At 43.9% G+C, this 22,489-nt stretch overlaps 1 protein-coding gene across 4 annotated transcripts in view; it reads right to left on the bottom strand.

Moving 5' to 3' along the window:
- The window catches only part of PTPRO (protein tyrosine phosphatase receptor type O), a 1,358,825-nt gene that overhangs the window by 806,110 nt on the left and 530,226 nt on the right, over positions 1-22,489 (bottom strand). For all 4 annotated transcript variants that reach the window (XM_069628367.1, XM_069628366.1, XM_069628368.1 and 1 more), the window contains exon 2: positions 21,177-21,450. In XM_069628367.1, coding sequence (XP_069484468.1) covers positions 21,177-21,450 — 274 coding nt within the window. The remainder of the gene's footprint in view (positions 1-21,176; positions 21,451-22,489) is intronic.

The following is a 22,489-nucleotide window of genomic DNA, read 5'->3' as shown; positions in this document are numbered from 1 at the left end:
TTCCGTGTCACCATAATCAGCTATGTAGGCGTTGCATAAAGCAGGGGCCCTCGCTGTTGTGATTTCTTCTGATAATTGCCAGAGCTTATTGAGTCTTAACCTCATCGTTGTCTGGTTATAGAGGACTCGAATTGGTCCTGTTATTGACTCTGTTATTGACTCTTATTCTCTAGTTTTGCCCATAGACCATCCCTACTGATCTCGTGAAATGAATGCCATGTAAACCGTTGGTCCTCCCTGTAAAATGTTTGCTTTGATGTTATTCAGCAGGAGTATGTTTGTTGTTGTCCCTGTATTTTTTATAAAGCCTGTTTTGGAATTGGTCTGATGTATTTGACATGTTTAACCAATTTTTGAAGGCGTCTAAGGCGTGGAGCCAAACACTTTGGCTTCTAGGAAGGCTATTGTTCTGTATTGTCATGGATCGACTCTTGCCCCTCTTTTAAAAATCGGGACAATGATAGCCTTCCTCCAGGATGTTGGAATCTCTTGTGCTCTGTTACAATTCCTCAAGATTTTCCCCATGAGTCGTGCCCATTCGTGTGGGTGCTTCTTAAGATCTAAATTTGAGTTACCATCCGGGGCCGGAGCTCTGGAGTTAGTCCGTTTTTTAAATTTTATTCAAAATTGTCTCTTCATCTTCACGGATGTCCCATGATGTTAAAGCAGTAGTTGTTGTGAGGTTGGTGACGTTCATCACTGGTTTGTACAGGTTAGTGTAGTGGTTCACCCACTGGGCTTCTCCTATGTTGTTTTGGAGAGATTGTTGTTGTTCTCGTTTGTGCCTCTTATCAAAGCCCAGAATTCTCTTGAGTTTTTTCCACATATTACTCGTAGCATTTGTTTCGCATTCAGCTAGTGCAGAATATGCCTATGTTGTACAAGCCAGTGTTTATATCCTCTTTTTCCGTGGATCAACCGATCCTGATTCTCCAGTGTGTTAGATTTTTTCTAAATACCTGTCAACCGACAGATAATTTTTCCTCTTGTTACTAGTTGGATATTGTAAGTATGTCGGTGATGGGTATTCACAAGGGATCTCGTAGATCTTGTCTGTGTATATGTCTGGAGAAGTGGTGTATAGTCTACCTCGTTGAGTTGCCATCTATCAGTTTTTAGTAAATTGTGGTCACTATTTGTCATTGTGACAATAGAAAAAGAGTCTATCAATCCCAGCAGTTCCTTTGAGACGTACATATGGTCAATCGTACTGCGTTGAGTAGTGCGCTCCCAAATTGGTAAGTATAAGTTTGTTTTATCTCTCATCCAATGGAGGTTGTGTAGATAATTTTCCAGCATGAGGTTGTCCAAGAGCCTACCTCTTTCAAGAATTGGAGCGGATCTAGTAAGGTGTAGCCTTTGGTCATCTATATCGGCACACATCTCGTTCAAATCGCAGTTGATTATTACATGGTTACAGTGGTGGTCAGTTGAAGATACCTCTAGGACTTTGGATAGCATGCTGAAGTACAGTTCGTTTGACATCACTTCCAGATTCCAATATGTGTTAATTATTCCAATTGTTTCTGCTGTGTGACTGCCCTTAGTTGTAATTCGTTTCTAGGTAAGTAGGGTGGCCTGTATTAGTGTGTTTGAGAATAGTTGTGCTTCAATGTCCAAGCCAGAACCTGAGGGTGTTGCCGTAATAAGCCCTGCAGTTAGCCTCCCTGTTGGACCCTTGTTAGCTGGTGTAAATGAGATTGACTAGCCATCCAGATATGGTTTGATAGTGAGCCAGGTTTCTTGGAGGCATAAAATATCGAATGAACCCAAGTCAATCTCACTAGGAGTTGTTGGGTGGCTGTAATCTCGGGTATTCCAAGAGGCCATTATGATGAGATTGGTTTGGTTCGTATTTCCGGCATGTAAATCTTCTGATCCCGATAATGGTGGCTAAATTCTACTTGTCTTTGCGGATGGCGGTGACCACATTCATTTTTTGGGATCTGTAGTTTTCATGGTCTTATTACTGTCTACTGTTAATCTTGAATGATTACCTTTAGGTCAGTTGCAATTTTACATTTTTTCAGTGGGCCTAAAGGTCTTCGGTCAGGGTCTCTTGCCTCTTCACCATACTTCTCTTCTCGGACCTTGTTGATTTTTTATGAGTGTTGAAGTTTTGCTCTTGCGTAGAGGATGCTGTTGGCTTCTTTACGGGGAGTTTTCCATCCAGGTTGCAAGTAGATGATCTCACCTGAGTATTGCTGTCAGTTCTAAGACCTTTATTTAACCGATTAGGGTTCGTTCTTTGGTCCGGAGAGCTCCTCGACCCTCCCTTACTTTGCAGTGGTTTGCCACTTCTTTCTTCCTCATATGTGGTTGCCCCTTGGTTAAGTTCTTTCATTTCATATCCAATGAGCTTAAAATTATCTGTTTCCTCTTTAAGTAATTTTTTTATTACTATTGATTAGATATGAAGGAGGGGGCAGTCTCTTCTTCCACTGTGTCAGGGTTCCAGTATCCAAATATCTTTGTTTTTTAATTTTCACAGGTTTGGAATTTGCTTAAACAGTCCTAATATTGTGGGCCTGTTCAAGATTAGATTATCATTCCTTTTTCGTAGTATTTCCAATTTTAGAATGAATGAGCTCTGGATTTTCTTAACTAGTGTTTTTGTTTTTCTACCTTGTGTCTGAGGACGGGGTCAGGCTTCTAGTTGAAGGAGTTCTTCCTTTGCTTTGCCCCCGATCATGTGTCCTCTTAACTGGGGGCTCTCTCAAGTTAGCTCTGTTAGTGCGAGGGGATGAGCTAGTATGTGGAGTATGGTTCTCTGTGGGCCGTGCTTTTGCCTTAGGTTCCTTCCGATGTCCTGTAGTTTGGCTTTTGTAAATGGGTGTCCTAGGTGTTGTGTTATCATTTCTTATCAAGTGACATTGTCCCATCTAGGGGACCTTTTTTGGCTTTGAGGTTTCCTTTCTCATAGGTTCTGCTCCATTACTAAAGCAAGGGCGGGTAGTTCAACTATAAAGACTTTTTTTTGGGTTTGTCTTTGGAGTTGTCATTGTCTTGTATCACAACTTTTCTTTTGATTCCTGCTACTTTATTAATTTCTGACTCAGAATCCTCAATTGTTTATGTACTCCTATCCATCAAGTCCACTGAAGTCGCATCACTCGCTTCTGAAATGAGGTTTGCTCTTTTTAAGCTAGTAGCTTTTCGTTTTGGATCCCTTTCAAGCAACTTTGGTCTCTCTGGTTGAAAAGAAGAGACATCCTCCCAAAGTTTGTTAAAAAGGGTCTTTCTCTGCAGTTTCTTCTTCTATTCTTGCTGAGTTGTAGGTATTTGGGGTTGTGAAAATATTTTAATCGCCAGGACACTCTCCTTCGTCCATGTTGCTTGATTAAATATTCCAAATGTAAATAAATTGGTCATGGTTATGTCACTGTTACTTCCCAAAGGCTCTAATGTGGGTTTTGAGGGACATGTTTTCTTTCTGGTTTGCAGTTTTTCTTTCCTTTCCCTTATTTCTGTTTTGCAGTTGGGATCCCTCTTCAGATCCAGATGGGTTTGACCGCAGTGTTGTTTTATTAACAGGAAGCTGGGGTCTATTTGTAAGGGTATCCTGTTCCTTATCGTAATCTGACTCACTTGTACCTGAATTGGTACAATCCTGAGTTTGTGTTGAAACCTCTGTAATGTTGATCTTTAATTTCGCAGAGGAAATTATCCCGATAATTTTAATGTATCGTTCAGAGCTTCGTAGAGCTTGCTGAACGGTGCAAGTGCTATTTTGACTGTTCCATGATGCTTAACAAATCTGTTTTTTTCCCGGTATATATTTTGTTTGCAGGCTTTAATCTGAACCACATTTTTTTTAAGTGTTCTTAAATCAGAGTTTTTGGATGAGTACGCCCTTCCGATTGCCTTGGTGGTCTTGTACCGGGGAGTAAGCAATGTTGCACACTTTTTCCTCCTTCTCTGTTTAACAATCCGTGCTGCAGGTCTTCTGGCAAGGGACTAATATGTGTCAAAGCTGATACGTTACAATTGTCCATCGTGTTGCTATTCCTCGACGTAGATTTCTTTACTGAAAACCGGTAAATGGATATGTTGGAAATGTTCCTTGGGCTCAGTGTGTGGCATAGGTCCAGGCCCAGTTGGTAGTGATGCAGCGTTAAGTGCAGGGGAGGATCCTAGCGGTGTCTTCATAGGGTTTTGGTTTACTTTCTTCAGGTCTGGCCCGAAGTGCCATCTAAGTGGAGTAGACGTTGCAATGCCTTTGCAACAGTCCTCTGAGTTCACCGGTGGACTAGGCGGCGGGGTCGCCGGATACTCCTGACTCGTCGTCGTCACAGAGTCTGCGACTTGAGGAGTGGTAATACTGTGGCAATAAGCCACGAGACAGCGGGCCAATACTGTCCCATGTGATGCCCCTGGGGCCGTAGTTACAGGCCCGAGTGTAGTGAGGGCCTTAATGCGAGGGCCTTAACAAAGCCCCAGGGGCATTACCGTGGGCGGTATTGGGCCGCCGTCAAGGGGCTTATAGCCATTAGTACCCCGGGCCATTAGACCGGGCTACTAATAGCATTTTTAAAAATAAAATGGCCACCGGGAAAGGGAAAACATAGTCTGTTTTCCCTTTCCATGTCAGCCATCGGGAGTGGATGTGCTGGGAACAGAAGTGTTCCTAGCGCGTTCAAGGTAAGTGGGGTTGGGAGGGTGGGTAGAGGATAGTTTGGAGGGGAGGTCGGATGGAGGAAAACATTTTTTACCTGAGTTCCCGGCAGGGGACGAAGCCAGCCTCAAGCCTTGGGAAGGCTCAGAACGGGGATTGCCCCGTTTCAAGCCTCTTCATTGGCTAAGTGGCTGCCAAGCCCCCCTCCGGGAACTAACGCAGGCACATAGGTGCGTCCACGGGATTACACCGTGGTATGGCTCGGGAACGAGCCAATCACGTTACGTGTATCCCGTGGACACACCCATGCTGTGTACTAATCTCTAATATTTCCACATCCAAATTTCATTGAGTACTTTCTCAGATGTTGATGCTTTTTTCCTGAAGAATTTTGCCAAAGATTCAGTGTTAATAATTTGCAATGGAGAGCTTTGACAGTTCCTTTTAGGTGCGGCTTTCCAGTTAGTGATAGTCTTACTCAAGAACTTGTTGTAGTTTACTCTTTTAGGTTTTGAAATTGCGTTTGCACTTGCTCTCTGTCCATGATTTGCTGTTTTTTTTGTGGGGCAATCTTGTCTCAAATATGCTACAGTCAGCGTATTTGTCCCACCTAGACAATCCACTTGGAGTGCTAGTTACCCGCTTGTGCCCTGTCAGAGAACTCCGGTCCCCCATGCTTTGGGGGCTGAGATATTGATTTGTTTCCATATTGTTGTTTAGGTGGGAGTTGTTTCGACCAAAGCTGAGTTCAATGGGATAGAGTTCGTCTGGGAGCTCATTCTGTCACTCACAGGGCTTTTGTTGTGCTGGGCATATATGTTCAGAGGTTGAACGTTTATATTAAAGTGCAGAGGGTTCTTTGAATCTTTATCTTCAGTTATTTGTTGCTTTTCCTTATAGACACTGTCCTTCGTGACAACGAGGATTTCGCTGTCAGTAAGAGGCGGGGTCAAGGTGACCCTCGCAGCTGGCAGGGATGGTTGCTCGAACTGTGCTTGAGGAGCTTGGACCCCACTGTCTAGAGCATCCAGGGTCGTGCTCCTGCCCTCCTCCCCCAACTCCTCAAATCGGTCACCCCTCAGTTGTCGGGCTGTCTAAGCTGCCTGGCCTACACAGGAGATCCAGCTCACTCCGAACCTCCACCACTACCTCGGAGGCCACATCCCTCGGCACATTAGCAGAAGAAGCCTTCAAGCAGCGGGTCTCTGCCTCCGGTAAGGACGAGCCAGAGGTCTTTTTCAACCCACCCATGCTCCCTTCTTTCGGGGGCGTTGAAGCCGGGCGGGGATTGGAATCCGATAAGCACTTTTCGCTTTCGCCACTCCCATTTGCCTGCTCTTCAAAGTTTGTTTGTTAGAGTTCTTTTTGTAGTTGAACAACAGAATTGCTGAGAGAGGGGTCGGCATACGATTCTTCATGGGTGGCTGGCTGGGTCACCAGAGATATTCAATGTTAATTGCAAACTGTGTCTCGTTAATTCAGGCTCAGAAGACAGCGTACCTGTTCCAGTATCAAATTCAGTCGTAGTTTTAATCTGCGCCAGTGCAGACATGGTTCGCTTGTGGAGGGAGGTCATTTTCAATCAGCTTCATAAATCCATACCCAGGTCCTCCTGATGGGGGCAATAACTTTGCAGACATCACCCCTCTTCCTGCATTCTTTTTCCAGTAGTACCACCTTCAATGCTACAAACAGGGTAGAAAGACTCCAGCAGGTACAGCAGACTGTACACAACTCTGCTCGCAACTCTGCGCACCACACTTATATTACCCAGCTGTGGAAGGTGATTTTGGCATTGTAGAAGAGGTCAACTGGTAGGACTGGAGTTTCAGAACATGAACATTCCTGATTTCTCTCAAGAACATTAAAAGTAGAAAGGGACTCAAAATGTTCTATGGTCTTGAAGCCTAGGTATAATACATTCCCTGATGAAACCTCTTTTCTATATAAGACCCTTGTCAGGTTACAGAACCTTCACACTCATTCAGGCAGGCAAAGACAAGGGTGCTGACATGGAATATGCAAGATGCACATCCCTCCAACATAATGAATTGTGAATGGTATGGAGCAACCACTACCTGATACCATTCTACAGCAAACTCCAAAACCACTTACCGGCCAGGAAGACAATACTCTACGCCACCAAGGAAAGAAAATGGAAGAGCCTAGATCTGGAGTCCTTAACAAATTTACTAGAATTGAGCTGACCTAACACCAGAGATGCATCCGAAACAATCTCAGATGTAGCAGAAAACATACTCAGAATCTGGATTACCAAGGCACTAGACCGCCTGGCACCAGTAAAACCTTTCAAAGTCAATGCCAAAAAACACGCAGCAAAATGGTTAACAGAAGAGCTGAAAGAACTCAAAAAGCCAACCGCAAAATGGAAAAATTATAGAGAGAACAGTACAACTGACAGGACAAAATAAAATAAAAAATGACTAAAACAACTCACATTATACAAATCAACAGTACTCAAAGCAACAAACAAAAAAATATGCTACAAGAATTGACTCGGCAAACAACCCACAGAAAGAACTCTTGTGAATCATCAAAGAAATAAAAACCCTTCTTCCTACAAAAAAGTCATCATCCCGACACAAGTACTATGTGACAGCATCACCAACCATCTATGATAAAAAATAAACGGTCCAACAGACCATCAACACCAACTGTGCTAATACAACCACAACCAACGACCCACAGACAACAGGCAACACACTGACTACAGAAAGACTCACCTGCCTCAAATCAATTGTCGAAGAAATCTTCTCTACATGGATCAAGGACACAAACCTTGCAGGATCCCCAAGTGACTCTTGCACCTGCAGACATCTTCAAAGAAATCCTCAACCACAAAATCCCAGTGACACACTTCCGGAACCTAATGAACCTGTCACTCAAAACAGGAATCATACCAATCTCCTTCAAATCAGCATACATCAAACCACATGTAGAAAAGGAATTTGAAAGTGCAGAAGATCCGAAGCAACTACAGACCGATATCCAACTTGCCCTACCCAGTGAAGATCTTGGAGAACCATGTATACAAGATCCTACTTAAATACATTGAAACAAACTGAATACTCGATCACTCGCAAGTTGGCTTCAGACCAATGAGAGGAACAGAATCCGCACTATTATCAATATGGGATGGCCTGAAAATAAATGCTGACAGCACCCAATCTGCCCTCATACTTTTGGACATATCTGCGACATGCAACACAATTAGCCACGCAACACTAATAAAAAAAATTGATGAAATGTGGCATACAGGAATCTGCACTAAGGTCGCTTACCTCATACGCCACAAATCGAATCAAAAGAACCTACTTACCACCTTTCACCTCAAACACCAACACCACCTCCTGCAAAGTTCCACAGGGGTCCAGCCTCTTCCCCCCCGCTCTTCAACAGCTACATGTGCCCCCTGATGAAAATCATTTGCACCCACGGACTAACTGCCCACAACTACGCAGATGACACACAACTGATTGTGGATATTGATCATGACCCAGGAACTAAACAGCCTCAACAACTGCCTCACAGACACCTACAACCGGATGACAAAGAACAACCTGAAGTTGAATCTCGGACAAAATGAAAATAATGAACTTGCCCACAGAAAGCAATGCAACAAACCCACAACTGGACTGGCCGACTGGCATGTGTACACAACCAGAGACTTCCAACGTGGTAAATAACTTAGGAATACTCATGGATAACGGACGACCTCTGGAACCGCAAGTGAATGCAATTACTAAAAGTGCTTCTATCACCTAAGACTACTCTGAGGGCTGGGTCCATACTTCTCTTTTCCACACAGAACCCTTACAATGTATCCCTGATACTAACAAGAATTGACTACATGAACAACCTCTACATGGGAATGCCAGAAAGACTCACCAAGAAACTCCAACTGGTCCAAAACACTGCAGCGAGGATTCTCCTAAGATTAAACAGAAGAGACCACATCACTCCAGCTTTGAGAAGCCTTCATTGGCTGCCAGTAAAAAAACACATCAAATTCAAAGCCCTCTTCATTATCCATACATTCCTACACAGACAAGGAGCCGAATTCCTACAGGCCAAGATCAGCTGCTACCAGCCAAGAAGGGACCTAAAATCAAGTGACAACCTTCAAATAGAGACAAAACAACACGAAAAGTGGGAGCAGAATTCCCACGCATACTTGCTAACCTATGAAACACCATGCAAAAGAAATCAGAACGACAGAAGACCACATCAGCTTCAAGAAATTACTTAAAACCTGGTTATTTAACAGACGAGGACAAGTGCAAATGGACAACAGCAGCAAACATATTGCACACTAAAAGAAACACACTAAGGGAAGCGGTCATAGATAACAGTGGCAAAATCAAGGACGACCAGAATAACACACAACACCCACATTCCCTGCCACCCCAATCATTCTCCACAACTAGAGCTGGAGAGATTGGGTAAGACTAGCCCGCCAAATCAACAGACAGACTTAGGGAAAATCACCCCACGTCCAATGTATGCACCCAGGAAAGACCAGACAGGTAACACATTAAATCAAAGCATCACCCTAACAATTGCTCACCCACCTAACTAGGGTCGCCCAGTCAAGCACCACTTCCTCAAAGTTATTGTAATACCAGCTGTACACCGATTCAGCAGCCAACCGCACAACATGTCAAAACCCAATTGCTTTGACCAATCCCCGCAGATGAACTAGGAACACTCTAAGTACAACCAATACCTATGCCCTCAAATCCGTAGGGGAGGTCAGTCTCCAGGCTTGGAGAGGAGGCAGGGCTGGCCGATGACCACAACCAAAAATGTTGGAAGGTAACATCTAGCGGCAACCGAAGGCACACTTCAGAGGCATGTCAAATTAACCGATTTACTAACCAATTCCCTCTGTTCTTCCAAAATAACCAATGTCACTATACAGGACTAGGGGCTAACCACACTGCACACAGACACACCAAGAACTAATGTAATGCTCGCACCCAATCAACTCTCTGACACTATGAAAATAACTTTAGAGGGAACATACCCTTCCACATTGTGTGAGAAACATGAGGGTATTTTCACTCCTATTCCCCACGGATCCTCTGTGCAGGTGGCCAGGGAAAGGCCATCGCTTTTGGATCCTGACCCTGTGGGTGGACAAGCGAGGGAGGATCACCTGAATGGAGGGTCCTTGGGGACTGGGAGTAGGGTGCCCTTGGGCAAGACATGTTATCCCCCTTTCCCTACTGACAACCACCATGACCCGTCCCCAGCCCTTATGGGCTTTTGTAAGCCAGTCTCCCTTCACTCTTCCTATATAACAGTTGACCGTACTCAGACGAAGAAGATACAACTAAGAGGCATGAAGATTACCCCTTTTCACAACTGTGGTACTGGGACGAAGAAGATCCCTGAAAGGAACCGTGAGGGTCAGGCATGTCCTTGCAATTGTGGTCAGGCAGAACTAATCAGAGTACCACACCTGCAGCCTGTCAAGAAGTTACCATTATATAAAGGGAGAGCAGCAACGGGCGGAGCGACTGGTGAAGCAACTGGTGGAGCAACTGGTGGATTAGGAGACCTGTGAGAAGAGGCCACTTGGTGGTCCAGGAGAAAGGCCAAGCATGCCAGCAGAAGTCCTAGAGGATTTGTAGGACCTGATGTAAGTGGGCCTCATATTCCCCATACACCAGGGAGCCTCCAAACAGTAGTGTGTGCAGCAGGATTAACCCTAGAGCCCAGAATGCTGAGGACGCTGTCTGCGTCTGAAATCCAGTAGCAGAATTGCAGGTGTGAAGCAGGGAGCACATGGCGAGTGAGCAAAACTCGCTACAGTGGCTGGTCCCGCATTTAAGAGGTGAAAGGAAGTCGGGGGACCCTTATTGCAAGGTTTAAAAGGGGCATTTGTCAATTTCACCAAATGGGCCAACATAGAAATGTACTTGTGGCTTTTTTCCCTGTAGTTATTGCGAAGCATGTTGGTGTTCAAAAAACTGGATCTGTGTAGAAATGTGTGTTCTGGTCTCTTGGCCCTTGTTGATCCAACATAGATTAAATAATCTGTTTTAGATTAAGTAATTGAGTGTTCCTATCTAGCAGGGAAAGAAAACATTGTTTCAACATAGCTCATTCTGTGGGTTAATGCTATGCAAAGGCTGACTGGGTTAAACAAAGTTTAGTTAAACACTGAATTGTAGTGCTCAGTCTTCTCTGTTTTATCAAATCCATTAAAGACAGTTTTTGAAGCCTGCTTGAAAAGAATTACTAGTGTTGATGCAAAAGGCAGATGGGGCTATGTTTTAATTACTTCAACCATGAGTCACTGACCATGAACTCGTGGAAAGAATATACATTGAGCCATGAGTAAATTGAAGATTCTTGACATAGCGGGAACATCTGCGAAAAAACATAGTTTGATATACCCACTTGAGATTAGATAAGGTTTGGTCAATTTGTGGAGTGTATATGCTAAACATGTTTGTATTTTATCATCTTTTATAAATTAACGTTGAATCAACTGTGTTGGTGCAGGCTTAATGTGTATACAAAGAGAGACGATGTACCATTCAGGTACCTCAATTCTGCACGCGCCATAAATTGGTAGTGTTTTGGACTGAAGTCTGCACAAGTGTTTTTTATTTTTTATGTATATTGTATATTAAAATTTGACCTGTAATCTTGAATCCCTGTCTCCGATGTTCTATTTTGTTTGAATTATAGTGCTTAAAAGTCTCAAGGACCACAAGTGAGTGACGGTCCATGCGCATGAATGAAGAAGTGCATATTGAATACCAAACTAAATGAAAAGTTAACTTTGGGAAATCCAATGCTTATTGAAAACTAAACTAAAGGCAAAGTTAACATTTAAAAGCCAAGACATATTAAACACTGAACTGAATAGCAAACTTTACATTGAGATAAAACCAGCGCACATTCAAGATGGAACAAAAGCACCATTTAACATGAAAACGAACAGGCATACCTTGAATTCTAAACTTAATTAAAACACCTACAAGACCATTTAACTTTGAGTTAAAAGTGGACTTTAAATAACAACAGTGAAGCCTAAAGAAAGCCAAACCATGAGGAATGCAGTGTGGCAAGGCAATAGGTTGGAAAGTGGTGTGTAAGGCATGGTGGAAGAGGAAGTAGGCAACCAAGAAGAAGCCAGAGGAGCACATGAATACCCCTAAGACGCAAGCCTAGTAAAAGTGAAGAAGCGACAGTGACCAGCACCAGGTAACCTGTGGATGTGTGCCAAGGAGTCCAGGGTTCGGGTTGTGCAACCTGTAATGGGTAGACTGTGTGGTCTGACAACTGTGCCTAGACCAGAGAACTCTGGATGGTGAAAGCTAAAAAAACACTGTGAGACAAGCCCACCGAAATCACTGTAAAGGAGCTGGCAAGGCAAGCCAGAAAAGGGTCAGGTTGACCTGGTGGTTTTCATTGAAGACTTCTGAAGGGACTAAAACAAGTGGCCTCACATGTATTGAAGGTCTTGGGGAAGGGAACCCTAAGACTTGAAGAACTACATTTGTTGTCTTGGGACCAGAGTCTCAAGTCCCCTTTGTTTTGGATTGTGGTACTTGAAACTTGGGGAAGGGAACCCCAAGGATTGGTGCTGAACTACATCACTTTGAACTGGAGAAAGGTACACTTTGAGCCTTTTTCATGGAACTTTCTTATATTTGGGGAAGGGAAGCTGAATGGAATCTGTGAGCTAAAAGCAGCTCAGAACTTTGAGTAACGCAATGTTTTTTTTTACTTTGACATCGCTACACATTGGTTCATTGTAGTTGTGAGGGCAAGGATAGGATTTGGACACAGACAGACCTTTAAGTTGAACTCTTTGACTCGGAATATCCTTAGTTTTGTTCCTACTGGGAAATCCCACCTAAGCACATGGCAAGTTATGCCTTCAACCATCCTGACATTTAAGTTAATAAATATTCTTTTGTTTGAACTTTAAGTCTGTTGTCTGTGTCGTACTTCATGATGCCTTCACAATAGTCCATAAATCCATCGACACTACACAATGCACACCAACCCAATACAATCAAACACCTCATTGCTACAACTAACTAGTGTGCATGACCACAACCCCACCCTAACCTCATATGACCCACACAGCCAGCACAAACCCTACCTTATCGTCTTATCGTATCCACACTTATAAAGCGTAGCGTACGCCCGAAGGCATCATTGTGCTAACAACTGCAGAGGTAGGAGACTACCAAAGAAGTCCAAGAGTATTAGAAGAGAAAAGTTTTCAGAGCCCGGTGAAATGGCAAGTGAGCCTCAGTGGCCCCTACAGAGAAAGGGAGAGAATTCCAGGCTTTTGCCATGGCCACTGAGCAAGCACGACCACTGACCTGAGAAAGTCTGGCCCTAGGTGGCTGAATAGTTTTCAGAGCTTGAGAACGAAGTGACCTGCAGGGTTTGTAGGGCCAGAACTTTATTTGAAAGTATTCTGCTCCTATTTTATAGAAGGTTTTATGAACCAGACACAGTAATTTGAATTTAACGTGCTGTTGAACTGGAAGCCAGTGGAGCTGGTGCAAGAACGTTGTCATGTGGCCCCCAAACGGAGGGTGAAGTATTGCTCTAGCTACCATGTTCTGCAACAACTGCAGGCGCTAGAGCATATGCCACGGGATAGCTAAATGTAAGGCATTACAGTAATCAATATTGCTGATTACTGTCATGACCCGGTATCACCCTTCTCTGCAAGGTTCTGCATTTACCAGGCTCGGAAGACTGCCTTAGTGTATAACTCAGTGCCAACAGTGGAAAAACTACATTTTCCAGGGTTCCCGCTACAAGAACGGTCACGTGACTCGCACGAAAAGTGTCTCCCGTTTGTCCAGTAATGCTGTTACAAGTACAGGGGGAGAACGCAGGTTCAGCACTCCTTACCCGTTGCTTTGTTTCCTTGAGTTAAGTCACGTTAAGTTCTCCTGTGTATTCTGGTATTCCGACCCTGGACTGTCTTTCGACCTTGGCCTCCAGTTTTGCCCTTGCCTGCTTTCCAACGCTTGGATCCTTTGTTAGTTTGCTTCCCTTTGTGATCAGAATCTTGGCATCCACTCGACATTGGATTTCGTCTTGCCCCTTATCTGGTTCCTTGTGCTTCCTGGTTTCTGCCCTTAACATCCAAGCTGCACGCCTCCATTCAGCCTGTTTGTTTTCTTTTTGTGCATGACTGTGGAACGCTTGCTTCCAAAGAAAAACAAAAGAACCTCCGCTGGATACAGGTTTCACATGCTGACTGAGGACTTCCCTGTTTGTGCTGATTTTGTCCTTTCCCACTGCAGGAACAGTTATTGGTTATTTTTTTTATTATTTTTGTTTTTTGGATCATCACTTTTGGACGCTCTGCTGCACTAGGGGATTCACTTTGGCACGCTTTGCTGTGTTTCTTGGAACCTCACTTTGGAACGCTTACTGTGTTACTTGGGGTTTTTACTTTGGAACGCTTACTCTGTTACTTGGGGTTTTTACTTTTGTGTGTTCTACTGCTACACCTTGGATGGAACTATTTTGCTTGGAACTCTAGTTGCGCCCTCGTTACGCTCGGGTTAGCTGATCGGGAGTTTCATACTTGGAACTTGTTGGACTCCTCTTTTGCCTCTTCTACACGTAGATTTGTTTTGGTCATAACAAGATATGTATGGTAACCCATGACATTAGTCTTTCTTCCTAGCTCTCTTGCTGCTTTGCTGCTCCTGACTTTTCACCCAAGCCCTTGGACTGTCAGGTTTTTCTATATCCTGCAGACTGTGCTCTTGTGGGGGGGGAAGGTTTCTTTGTCTACGGTCTGCTGTAGAACAAATTGCAATTCTTGTGTTAGTGCAATCTCTTACTGGGGGTATTCTGTCTGATCACCTCCACTGGACCACGACAATTACCAAGGAAGATACCACCGCAGCATGGAAATTCGGTGGAATGCATGGGAGAACTTTCCGTGGGGTCCACAATTTGAAAAGAGCCTTCTGACAGGAGAGACCTGGTCGGCCATGGAAAATGAAGCTGAGATTTTAACACCTAGGTCCTTCACCGAAGAAACAGGAGGGGGAAAGGGACCAAGGCTCTCGGACCAGAACTCAGAGGTACAAAACAGAGAGGGGGTGGTTGAGCCCACCACAAATACCTCCGTTTTCTCACTGTTCAATTCAAGTCAATTCAAGGCCATCCAGTCGCCAAATGCCTTTAGACAGCTCCTCAGACGACCGGCCGTCTCAGGCTGCGTTAAGTCCAGCCACACAATAGTTAGTGTATCATTGGCATAGGAATAGCATAGAAAGACATGTGCATGGATTATGGCAAGAAGTGGCTGAATATACATATTGAATAAAGTGGGAGACAATGAGGAAACCTGAGGGACTCCACACAGCAGAGGAACCGAAGGAGAGCAAAATTGGGGAAGGGACACAGACTAATAACACCCTGTCAAAAAGGAGGAAAACCAGGCCGGCACTTGACCAGAGAGGCCCGTTCAGGGTAGGGTGGTCAACAGTTTCAAATGCCACTGACAGATCCAACAGAATTAGGGCCCCCACCCTACCCTGTTCTACTAGGGGAGCCAAATCATCAACAACTGAGACCAACACTGATTGTGTACCTCGACCGGGGCCGAACCCTGACTGAAAGAGGTTGAAGAAGCTGGATGATTCCAAGAAAGCACTGAGAAGAGAGGAAACTAAAGACTCAAGCAGTTTCATTAAAAAGGGAAGTAGAGAGATGGGACAAAAGTTAGTCAGACCCGAGGGGTCCAAACCTGGCTTCTTCAACAAAGGATTATGAGGGCATGCTTAAGACTATCAGGGATCACCCCAGAGGAGAAGAAGTCTTTGCCAGCACTGGTTAGCCAGGGGAAAATGTCACCAGCAACACTCTTCAAAATTGAGAGCAGAATGGGATCGCCTGGAGATGTCGATTTTGGACTTTTAGTGGCTGCCAAAACCTCCTTGTCTGAAAACACTATAATGGAGGCCCATGGATCAACCACTGTAACCAGAGGAGTGGACGGGCTAAAAAGTGTCCTGAACTGCAGCGCCTGAGGGCAGGACAAACAAATAGCTTTACGAATAGTGGCTATCTTGTTGTCGAAGGACGACGACAGAGAGTCACAGAGTTCCAAGTTTAGCTTGCATAGTTAAAGATTGAACAACCGCGAATAAGGCTCACGCTTGAATAATGGCCTGTTCAATCTTAGCGCTAAAATGGATTTGTTTAGCTACCACAAATGCTTTTTGGTATTTTACACCAGCAAGACGATAAAGAACTCTGTCAGAAGGCAAATAGGCCATTCTCCATTTTCTTTCCACCTGCCTGCGGTTGAGTTTAAGGGTTTTAAGCTCCGCTGTGAACCAAGGTTCAGAGTGAAAAGTCTTCACAGGGCAGTGCTTACAGGGTGCAATAGTATCTGCCACTGACTTAAACGTCTGGGAAACTGTTGCAAGGGTACAAAAAGGGAGATGAATGCAGTCCTTAAAAGATCAGAAAAGTGAGATTCTGAGGAGAGACAGAATGCCAACAGCGCTTCAAGATAAACTGTCGAGAGCGAGGAGGAAGAGAAACTACCACCACCGTAGAGAAGGGGACCACCATATGATCTGACCAGATGATAGGAAATGCGGGAAAACAGACAGAGCTGCAGGAGAAGCAAAGACAAGGTCCAGGGTATTCCCCAGCTGATGCGTTGGATAAGTAAGCAGCTGGGGGAGACCCAAGTCAGTCATCATAGTCACAAATCGACAATTAGATTTATTAGTAGGAGATTGAAATCACCTACAATAATCAAGTAAGTATTTCTGATGCAGTGTAGCAACGAGACCAGGAAACTCATCACAGAACTTGCGGTCGTAGCCTGAAGGACGATATATCAGAAGAGCGAATAAAGAATTGGTAGCTGAGAGTGGGATATGAATAAGGATCTCCTCCATTTTTAGTATGTGTTCAAATTGGATTGGGAGGACCTTAAAACTGAACTAAAAATTACAGCACCCCACCCCCGAGTGCAGAAAGCTGCAGTCACAGCACAACAGATCATAGTTGGGGGGGGGAGGATTTGAATCACAGCTGGTTCAGAATGAGGACCCAGCAAGGTTTCAGAGATAAACACAAAGTCTGCATGATAGTCTTCCAGCATGTTTATACAATCTTCAGCATGCGCTGCCAAAGAGCGCACATTAACCAAGAAACTGTTCATAGTGGACTTCAAATCATTTGTCACAGTGATGACAAAAGCAGGCATTCTATCAAAATGTAAAGGAAAAATGGTGGCTGCTGGGGTCCGACCAATAAGATCTGCCTGCGATATACTCAGCACAGAGTGGGCAGAACCACATGATGGCAACGCCAATGGCCTGGCCAGAGCAGGGCCGGGCACAGACGGTCTTGCCTTAAGCACTCCTGTGGGGCGCTGATGGTGCGCCCGCTGCCCCTGTCCAATGCAAAGGAGTTCACCCTGGCACATTTATGCCGGAGCGAAAGAAAGGGAAGCGAGGGACACTCCCCCCAACTCCCCCTTAGCACACATCCGAGGCACTAAGTCCTACCTATACGATTACAACAAGCGGGTCCACTTGAACCAACTCCTACATGCAAAACATTGCTCACAGATGCCAGTTCCTCCTAGTTCTGAACCTATACTATAATCCTATCCTCACTAACACACCCCACCCTCTACTCTTGCAGAGTCACGTGAACACCTGGAGACTGCCCTTGGGTGGTAGCAGTGCACGGTATAAATCAACACAACATATCATATTTAAGGATACATGTGGTGTGAGAACCCTGAGAGCAGCCTCACATTTGCTCCCCTTGGATCCTCTATGCAGGTGGCCAGGGACGGGCCACCGCTTTTGGATCTCAACCCTGGGGGTGGACCAGCGATTGAGCATCACCTGGGTGGAGGGTCCTTGGGGAATTGAAGGTGGACGCATTTAGGTGAGACACTGTATTCCACACTCTCTTTTGCGGAGGGAAAACTTGTCCCAGAGGTGGTTATGGAATATTGTTTCCCATGTTCTCTTGACCCTGAGGAAAACAGGAGATAATGTCATCTCAGCCATACTAGAAAAAGGAGAAGTAGGGAGACCGGTGAGCTGGTTAGAAGCGGGGAGACCTGAGAGCTGAGTAGCAGCAGGAGAGCCCATGTGTGGAGGCAGCTGTGGTGTCCAGAGGGAAAAGCCCAAAGGTCGGCAAGAGACCCGGAGAGCTTGTAGGACCCACAGCGGAGGGACAAAGTTATGTCTATGAGCCCAAGTGCCTTCACAGTATTGTGCCAGCAGCAAGAGCCATTGAGAGATGCAGGGCCCAGAAGCTGCGGCCTGCGTGTGAGCCTCAGCACCGGCTTGAAAAGGAGACGTTGTGCTGAGAGGGAGAAGTTGTGCAGTGAACGAGCAAACCGTATACCATTGGGTGTCCCTGCTTCCTGAGAAAAAGGAAGCCGTGGGAACCACAAAGCAACCAACGCTGGGTTGAGCCGTGTCAGAGGGAAGCTTCAATGACAGAATACTGCTGACAAGTGCCTAGTGAGTAACAAAGGCCAATTGAATATATATTGAAAACCGAACGGAACAGAACATCGTTTATTATACTTGATAAAGAGCCAGAGGCCCAATTGAACATATATTGAATAACAAATTGAAATGAAAGATTACATTATATGTGATAAAGAGCTGGAGGCCCGAATATATATTGAATATCGAACTGAACAGAAACATTATATCATATGTGATAAAGAGCCAATGGCCTATAAAAGGGGGCATATAATCTTCAACGTGACACCAGTAGAATTGTTATTGACATTTTGCCAAATAGAGAGACTTACAAAAGAGGCTGTCTAGGCCCACCCTACCGAAACTGCACATATAGAACTTTTCTGATGAAACAACCTCAAGTATGCTTTGAACTGTTAAACCATTGAACATCAGCTGGGGGGAACTCATGGTTGCGTAACCTTTAATCAGTAAGTCTGACAACTGTGCCTAGGCCAGTGGGTGTCCCTGTGAACAATTATACAAATACCAAGACTCAAGTTATAAGCACAACAGCTGGCCACTGGTTGCGTGACCTGTAATTGGTGGACTGTGCAGTCCAACAACTGCGCCGAGACAAGAAGCTGCTAACAAGGTTTAAGAAACTGCATGAGGTGAAACTTAAAGGAAGTCTTGGTGAAGCTAACCACCGTGTGAATTAATGAACCTGCGAAGTTGGAAGTTTCAACTATTGTCAACTGTTATGCTGACCCTTAAAAGGACGGATCCCTAAGTGTTAAAGTTGGAGAACCTTGGTCTTGGGGAAGGGAATCCCGAGACTACAGTGATGTGTGAACATTTTGTGGCAAGTTTGAACTTGGGGAAGGTAGACTCCTACATCTTTAATACTTTGTGAATTATAATACCTGTAAAGCCACAAGAACTTTTTTCAGAACTGGTACAATCCTTGCCGAGAGGAGATTAAGTTTGAATTGTGTTGAACTCGAATCAGAGAACCTTATGGAAACTGGAAATACCATTTGCTGTACATTTACTTTGCAACACTGACTTTGGTTGCGAGTTTACCCCACTAATTTGTTGTAGTTGTGAGGACTGCATAGGATTTTGACACAGACAGAGGTTTTGCTTTTGGACTTCCTGACACAGACGTTCCTTAGTTGAAGTTAGGCAGGGAAATCCTACCATAGCATAGGGTTAGTTAGGCATTACACTATCCTAATCATTGATAAAGTTGTTGAAACTACAGTTACGTTGTCTGTGTCATCGTTCTTGGTGCCATGTCTGTCTCACAGTGGCCAAAGTATGGTGAAGTGTATTTAAAATTAATGATGTGGGGTGGTTATGAAATTTGCAATACGAGTTCAGACGATAATCATGTTTTAAAGTGAACATTTTGGGAAGTTATTTAAAATGATGGTGTCACCAAGAATACATTTTTGTTTTAATCACTTCCTAAATTGGTTCCTAATTGCTAAGTTTCCATTATTGAGGATTGTTCTGTGTGAATGTGAAAAATGTGAGGATGTCAGGATATCATGATCTAAACTGACCTGCTCAAAATAAATTGGTGGTCAATACCAAATCTGAGATAGAATTTTGGGTTTATCAGGACAATTAGGATTTTTATTAGCCCATAATAAGGGGGTCGGGCGATTTTCAGCTTTAATGGAGTACATTATGTGCACTCACAAGATATAACGATTGATTTTCAAGCACTCATTGAACCACCAAAAGTGAGTTGAAGAGTAGCAGGTTTTCACAGAGACTATGGAATGATCTGATGCAAAATAAGTCCATAAAGAGATTTAACTGCATTGTGGGAGAATCTGACTCTGTCCAATATTTTTGAAGGTCTAATGCCAAAAGGAGAACATTATCTGGAAGATCAGAAGGTGTTGCTATGGGGGAGAGTAATTCAATAAACTGACCCCAATAAAAGTCCGTTATTTTGAGTTATTTGGAGTGGATGGTGGTATTGTCTGTAATCATAGAGAGAGAGAGATTGGGCTCAAGTTGAGGGTACACACAGGTGGATGGAGTCCGCCACTTTTCTCAGAAGCCCCCCACCATGATACACTCATTTCTGGTGACACCACATTCAATGGGTACGTTAATAAGTCCTCCCACTTATTTTGTAGGACTTGACCCCTGGAGAGAGATGATGGGAACAAAAGATAATTGTTTTATACAGATGGATTAAGGAGAAGAGAAACCAGCACTATAGTCTCCTAGAATTTGTACACAGTGTGATCAAGGTATGCAATGCCCAGAGACAGACAAGTGGAGGAATGAGGTTGCAAACAATTTTGGAAGAGAAAGTCTATGATTGCAGCATGTGTGCTTCAAATAAAACGATTTGCATTGAACAGGTTGCGTTAGACCCCAGAGAAATTGTACAACTGAAGGATAGTGGTTAGGACAAGCTTTCGATGTGTTCATGTGGCTTCACTTGGACATGGACTTGCATTATATGGGATGGCAGGCTAATGGGGAAGATACATGGGTTCTTGTTATAGGATTTTTTATTGTAAGCAGGGCTAAATGGTATCCAGTAGCAGTTCATCTTCATAGCAACGTCTCTGGCCTAGAATGATGTTTAACTTGCAACGTAGGATGCTAGAAACACATTCAAAGAGTGTGTGATATGGAACTAGTGGACGAACTTGGCAAATAAGTGGAGGAACCATTTATTATGGAATAGACTGGGGGACAAGTATGATGAGAGCAGGGATGTAGCAAACCACTCTTTATCATCCAATCACTGCATTCATGAGAGGCTGGAATCTATGTAAGGTTCAGGTTGCCCTTTTTTAGATTATGGATGGGCATGCATAAATTGAATATAATAATAGTAATAAAGTCCCAAATACTTGTTCAACCCAAATTAAGGCACATTTTGTGGATGCAAGAAGGCTTCCATTTGACATAGACAAAACGCAAAAAGCCCATCCTCAACAAAGTCTACCACATGAGAATGGCTCATAATTATATGTTGTAACGATTAAATGTACTAAGCAGGTGGAAAATCCGCACTTAGAAGCCATGATACTCACTGGTTAACACTGTGATTGACTTGGCCGGCCTGGGGACCATCTTGGGGCTCACCACCATCAGAGTGATTATGTAATAAAGGCCGTGGTAGCTGGCATTGAAGACGATGGGGACAGGTAGTGTGCCGTTAAATTCATCAAACTGGAAGAAGTAGTTCTGTGACTCGCCCGTTATCTTTACAATATACACAGATGGGGACATCATGACGTCGGGCGGCTCCAGGGAGATTACGATGGAGTTATCTTCTCTGACGGCAACATGAAACAACGCTGCATTCTAAAAGACAAAGGAGGAATACAAGTGAATACATGACAGATCATGACAGATGATGATACAAAGTACACATAACATGTGCCTAGGCAGTGTCAGTTTTGAAATTGACTTATTCCAAAAAAAACGTTTTTGGGGAAAAAATGTGTTTGTGTGTCATACATTTAAACAACTTTTGAGACAGACAAGAAAAACATATGACACATAAGTAATGAATTAATTGCACACCAAACTGTGCCACTGATGTGCCACTGATGTGCTCTCTTCTGTCTTAAGTGAAACAAAGTGTTCTCCCGATACAAGAAGTTCTGGCAATTCGGACCGCATCCAAGGAAAAATCCTGCAGACTTTGTAAAGACCCAAAAACAATAGAAACTATTAAACATCTTCTGATGGCATGCCCTTCGATTAATCACGAAAGAGAAGCCTTCCTTGGCCACATAGTCAAATCATCTTCCTATGTCATCGATCACAATGTATGGTGGAACCGTTTGATCACGGGTGCTAAAACAAGCTGGCTAATAGCGGCCTCCATGCTAATAGACATTGCCTTGGAAAAAATCCGGCAAAACGATTAATTCGAAACCTTCGACCAACATGACGTTGTTGTTTGTCGAACATTCTTCTTACATAGGAGATGGTAGACTATTTTTCTTCAGTTGATGACAAAGAAAGAAAGTTCCTCTTCTTCCACTTTTGTAAAAATCTAATTTTGATTAAATACAAAAAAAAAAAAAAAAGAAACAAAGTGTTTTTAGTCAAATAAAGTAGTAGAGGATGAGAGTACAAGGAGAGTAGGAGCAGATCCACGACAAGGAGGAAGTGTGAAATATAAGTGTGAAATGTAATATTTTGGGTAAAGGGAAATGATGGTGATAGAGAGGTGAAAACTGAGACAAGGAGGGGGCAATCAATCAGGGGGGAAGGCATAGGAAGAGCAACAGTTGAGTAGGAACTGGGAGATATTTACAAAGTTAAAAAAAAAGATGTGGAGAGAACAGCAGGGACAGCAGATGGGTAGCAAAATAAGGGTGTAGTTGCAATA

Source organism: Ambystoma mexicanum, chromosome 12 (assembly GCF_040938575.1).
Source record: "Ambystoma mexicanum isolate Mex_15411 chromosome 12, UKY_AmexF1_1, whole genome shotgun sequence".
NCBI lineage: Eukaryota > Metazoa > Chordata > Amphibia > Caudata > Ambystomatidae > Ambystoma > Ambystoma mexicanum.
Note: the sequence above shows the minus strand (reverse complement) of the source record. Positions and strands in the feature narration are given on the sequence as shown.